The sequence below is a fragment of the Salvia hispanica genome, chromosome 3, assembly GCF_023119035.1.
Source record: "Salvia hispanica cultivar TCC Black 2014 chromosome 3, UniMelb_Shisp_WGS_1.0, whole genome shotgun sequence".
NCBI lineage: Eukaryota > Viridiplantae > Streptophyta > Magnoliopsida > Lamiales > Lamiaceae > Salvia > Salvia hispanica.
In genome coordinates, this window is record NC_062967.1 from 18,035,555 (window position 1) to 18,041,458 (window position 5,904).

Below are 5,904 nucleotides of genomic sequence, written 5' to 3' on the forward strand. Positions count from 1 at the left end.
GCGGGGAAGTACTTGTGTGTCCGACGACCGGGATTCCGCACAACCAACGAGTTCCTAGACCAAGTGATCTAGTAGACTTGCTGGATCTGGAGAACCTGCCTTATTTGAATATCGCAACACTGCACACACACCACACTTGTACTGTCACATCCACGCGTAGCTTCAGGAGGGAAGGAGTAAAGTTTAAATTAGAACAAAGTAGAAATAATTAGACGTAAGTACATGAATCTAAATATGCGTTAATCACGTGCAGGCTATAGTGGCACTTTCCCTAGCACACCAACTAGTTAAAATAAAATTAAAAAACACTTAATTAAATCATTAAATCAAACTAGTTGGAATTCCTAGCAATGGGGTATGGGGAAGTTGCTTGAACCCTAGTCTTTCTTGTTTGAAGAAACCTCATCAACGATCTCTTCAGGCCAGTGGTTGGACTATAAAGTGGAGAAGCTACCAACGGAGACGGCAGATCCGATCGGGGCGTGTCGTACTGTTCCGCTTCACGGCCCGCAAGCCATATGATTGCTCGAGCCTACACATTTAGAGTTTATTCAAGTCAATAATGTACTGCAAAAATGTGTTTCGTCTTCTATTTTTTATGATTATAAATAAATGATTATATACATATATGACGGGATGAGATCAGTTGCTATATGTTTGATATGCTAACTGTTAACTATGTCAACATTCTACCTTATAAATGTTAATACAAAGACACTTGTACATCAACTAAACTTTGTTTTCATATGTCTTCGTGTCGACGTGTAGCAATTTAAGATAGTTAGCAATCTAACAGGACTCTATACATACCTGTAGTTCAGTAGCATCGCAAACAACAATTTTCCCATTGTAGAAAATTGTAAGCTGTTGCTTCTCTTCTTCATCCTTGTCCACCCTAATCATTCGCCAATTCACAACAATTTATTAGTACTACATTATATAGCTATTACTGAAAATGAAGACTAAAATTTTTAATCTCATTCACTAAAAATGGAACGATTGAATTTTGAAATAAGGAAATTATTTTTAATGTCGTTTCGGTTCATTCTATAATACAGAATTCATTTTAAGATTGTTTATTTCATTTGAGAGAGAGAGAGAGAGAGTTACATTTCGGGGTGGCGGGGTTGGTGATCGGCGGGGCGGAGGAAGAGAGGAGGGCGTTCAAGGCGGAGCTCCAAGCTGTAGTTTCTTTTCATCTTTTAAATTTATGGAGAGATAGAGAGACTTATACAAATGCAGATAGTTGAAGACTTGAAGCATAAGCGGTGGCTAATCTATATATCAAGGAATATAATCTTTAAAATGAGAAAAAACCAACGTGTTTTAATACAACAGTTTTTTTATAAATGAAAGAAATAAAGAAATAAAAATATACACGAAAATCGGTAATTGCCTGAGAAAATATAGTTTAAAAACGTGTAACATGAGGTATTCTCACCTAACGTGGAATTGGACTGAAACTTCTACTCCTATATCTATATTCATCAATTAAAAAGTCATTTTATCATTTTAAGTTTTATAAAAATTATTTAGTTTTTTTCACTTTTCCTACGTGGACCCCATATTCTACTAACTTTTTACATTTACAATCCAATATAAAAGAGTTCCCAAAGAATATGCATTATTTCCCTTTTAGTTCGTCCTACAAGATTATGCACTTTTTATTTTTAGAAACTCTTTTATCTCTAATGAGGTGAGACTCATTTTCTACTACCAATACTTTAATTATATTTTATTTCTATCTCTCTTACTTTATCAACTGTGCATTAAAATTCGTATTGAATCTAAAGTGTATAATCTTTTGAGATGGAGGAGTACTAAAAATAATGCCATGTTTTTATTAGTACAATTTATGTGAACATGATTATTACTCCTTACCTTATTAAAATAATTGTAGGGGTAATATTTAGACTTTTGCACTATTCACACTTAAATAAGTATTTAACCATCAAAATTTGTGCGTGAAAAAAATGAACATAAATTATGCCGATGATTTGTTCTAATTCCCACATATGGAACTTGAAATTTTATTTATTAAAATAAGTGAAATAATGTTTATGAATCCTATAATAATGGATAATTTTTTCCTGCACAAGGAGTATTAATCTAGTAATCCTATATTCTTTTGCCATGTTATCATATTTATCTCGTACAATTAAATGTGGATATCTATGCATTATAGTATTAGTCTCTACATTTTTTCAACTTTTGTTTGTATATTTATCTTTCTAATTAGTGACCACTTTCAATGTTTCATCATCAGTCGGCCTAATTAGATAACCGAATAAGGATCCAATTTGTCATGTTTTTTTATAACACGTTTTGTTCAATATTGCTCTTTTATAACTATTTGCAAATCCAGATGTAGTATCTCAATTCGTATTATTTTGAACTTAACACATGCACAACGTGTACACTTTTCGTAGAATTTACCATATTAATGCAATGCTTAACCATCCATGCATATCAGCATATGCATTACTAAATAGGGTTGATCCTTTTTTTATGAAAGCTTTAGTACAAGGTACTTTTTGCTAGCGTTTGAGCATTGAGAGAGTTTGCTAGCTGGGGTAGTTTTTTTACTCCCTCCGTCCCACAAAAGATTTTATATTTTCTTTTTTAGTTTGTCCCACAAAAGATGTTATATTTCCAATTTTGAAAAAAATTCTCTCTCATATTATATAAAAATTACTTCCTCCGTCCCTGAAAATTTGTCACCTATTTCCATTTCCGTCTGTCCCTAAAAATTTGTCACCTTTCACTTTTACCATTTTTGGTAGTGGACCCTACATTCCACTAACTCATTCACACTCACGTTTTATTATAAAATTTATATATAAAAGTATAACCCACATTCCACTAACTTTTTCAACCCACTTTCTATTACATTATTTAAAACCCGTGCCGGGTCAAATGTTGACGAATTTTGGAGGGACGGAGGAAGTATATTTTCTCTCTTCATCTAACACACAAAACAAAACCTCCTAAAATCTCGTGTTATCCCACAAGTGTGACATTTTTTGTGGGACGGAGGGAGTACATGGTTTCACAGCCTTGCGAACTTGTGTTCACCACTCATGGTTTGAGCCTTTTATTTTTATCAAAAAAAAAAATTGCTACATATGGTTGCGTTACATACTATACTTTCATAAAAAAGAAAAAAAAGACTAATTTTATCATTTTGAGCTGTCAATAAAAAATATATCAATTCAAAATATAAAAAAGTATTACAAACAAATACTAACCATAAACATCATTCTAAATGTAGACCTCACAATTCAAAAACTACTTTTACAACTTTATCCCTTTCTCTCTTTTACTTTACAAATTGAGAATTAAAACACTTCTCATTTGTAGCCTATAGTACAAAAAATGATCTATGATGATTATGTTAATGATATGTTTTAAAAATCGTTTCTTCTTAACAATACAAGTATTTAAAATAATTTTTCCATTATTGATGTCAAATTCGTAATTCCAATATGCAAATATTTATGTGCTTTGTTTGTTTCTATTTTTGTCGGCTGCTTAATTTGATAGTGCGACTTAATTTCGTCAGTCGAGTTAGGCATGCTAAAGTACCCCTTGTCCAGTCCATATTGTTTTAGCATATAATAACACGTTTCTCTCTCTAAGATTATGTACAATCTAATCTAATCCCTTCATTTTTAATTTGTTTATTTTTCAATAAAATTAAATAATAAATGAAACTATATATGGAATTTAATGGTCGATGCAAGCTGTCCACTACGAGTAATAAATTGAATGCATTTGCTTTGTGATATTAATTTTATAATAGATGTTATCTCTCTGAACTACCCTCTCATACAGTTAGAATTAATTAAAACACCTTATTTTAATTTTAGGAAAGCCCCTTATTTTACATTTGAAAAGTTCCTCTCCATTTATTAAAATCTCATTGGTCTCTATCTCTACATCTCCATGATTCATCAATATATTAAGTAAATGGAATAAGAAATTTCATAATCATTTAAAGAACAACGTTGAAGAGAGTTAATTTATTCTTTATTCGAATAAGTTGTTTACTTTTCTTTCTCTATGATGAACTGATACATCATTTAATTCCCTATGCTACTTTGCATTAATGCATGTCTATGTTGGATGCCTAAAACTGATTTACAGCAGCATTGCGATATTGTAGTTAAGAATAAAATTTTTGATAGATTAATAGAGGAGTTAGGAAATGTAAAGGAAAAGCATAAAAAAACTCTGGAAACGTATAATTAACGTTGTTTGATGGGCTTTTCTTGATTTTGTTGAGCCCAAGATTTAAAATTTGTCAAAAGACATATTAATGGATTCAAAAGACTATTTCAAACTTAAGGGGTATGGTCAAGTGGCATGTGACTAGAGGTGTCCACGATTTTGGTTTTGGAAATTGCAGAATCGAACCGAACCAAACCGTGAGGGTATTTCGCGGTTACGGATCGGGTTCCAAACCCCCTGATTTCGTTTTCGGTTCCGAACCAGCGGTTTCCCGGCGGTTCTTTACGATTTCGAACTGCCTTTTTTTTGCGGTTCCGGCTTGGTTTTCCGGCGCTTTTTCGCGGTTCTGGTTTAGAACCGGCGGTTCCAGCACGGTTTCGGTTCGTGTAAATTCTCACGGTTTCGGTTCGGAATCGTAACCAACAGTTACGGTTTGATTTTAACCGCCGGTTCGGTAAACCTTGGATAGGTCTACATGTGACTCGTCCATCCTTAATTAAATGGTCAGGGAATCAATCTCTGCTTTTAAGTACTCCCTCCGTCCCAGAGAAGATGTCACACTTGGGAAATGACATGGGACTTTAGGAGGTGTTATTTTGTGTGTTAAGTGGTGAGAGAAAATATAATTTTATAATTGATGTGAGAAGGAACTTTTTCCAAAAAGAGAAAATGTAACATCTTTTGTGGGACAAACTAAAAAAGAAAGTGTGACATCTTTTATGGGAGGGAGTATGAAACATCTTTAAATTATTTGGTTAATTGTTCCATCCATTGAAATGCCTATAAATCAATAAAGAGAATAATCACTAGGTCCAATGATGAATACCTTGATCTAGTAAACCAAAAAAAAACTATGTGTCACATATAAGCCCATATATCACTATTACTCAAACAAAGTCCACAGCATAAAAGCGTGGCAATATTTTAGTTCATGACATAATTTTTTTTATTCAAGACAAATGCTCAAGCCAATAAAAATGACTTTCTAAGTCTATCGAAAGCAAAAGACAACATTCCACACTCCCTACAAATCAACTAAATACAACCTATCTTCCTAAACAGCTCAAGCCAAAACCGTTAAGACATATGTAATTTAAGATTGTTAGAGCATCCGCGTCGCGTCTCGATGCGGGCTCTATCTCGTCTCGAAGAGACGAGACCACATCGAGACGGCGATGCGGCCTCCATCTCGTCTCAACGAGACGGGACATCTCGTCGCGTGTCGCGCGCGGAAGAGGCCGGCCTCGAGACAGCTCGTTGCGCGCCTTGGCGACGTGGCGTGCTCCGGTTCGTGCGTGATGCCCACTCGCCGGCCCGCGAGTGGGCGTCGTTTATATCCGTTTAAAATGTTTTTTTTTATTTTTTTTTAAATCAGGAAAATTCGAAAATAAAATAAATTAAAATATTATACTAATTTTTAATTTTTGTATTTTTCAATATTGTAATAAAAATCGAAAATTAAAAAATTAAAATTAAAAATACTCCATGAGATTTCAATTATGTATTTTTCGTATTTTCGGATGTTGTAATTTTTATGGTTTTTAATGATTTAATGAATTATTAGTATTAACTTAATATTTCAATGAAATATTAATTGAATTTGTTGGAAATAAAAATAAAAAATGAAATTGAATGAATAGTTAAGGGATGAGATAGTTAAGAGATGGAGGGATA

General features: G+C 33.2%; 1 protein-coding gene across 1 annotated transcript; it reads right to left on the minus strand.

Annotated features, from left to right (window-relative positions):
* Window positions 1-219: 219 nt before the first annotated feature.
* On the minus strand, window positions 220-1,242 carry LOC125211039 (protein TIFY 5A-like). Its single transcript, XM_048110717.1, has 3 exons — window positions 1,111-1,242; window positions 811-895; window positions 220-532 (listed from the first exon to the last, which is right to left on the minus strand). The coding sequence occupies exons 1-3, from the start codon at window positions 1,197-1,199 to the stop codon at window positions 332-334; spliced, it is 375 nt and encodes a 124-aa protein (XP_047966674.1). The 5' UTR covers window positions 1,200-1,242; the 3' UTR covers window positions 220-331.
* Window positions 1,243-5,904: the final 4,662 nt, after the last annotated feature.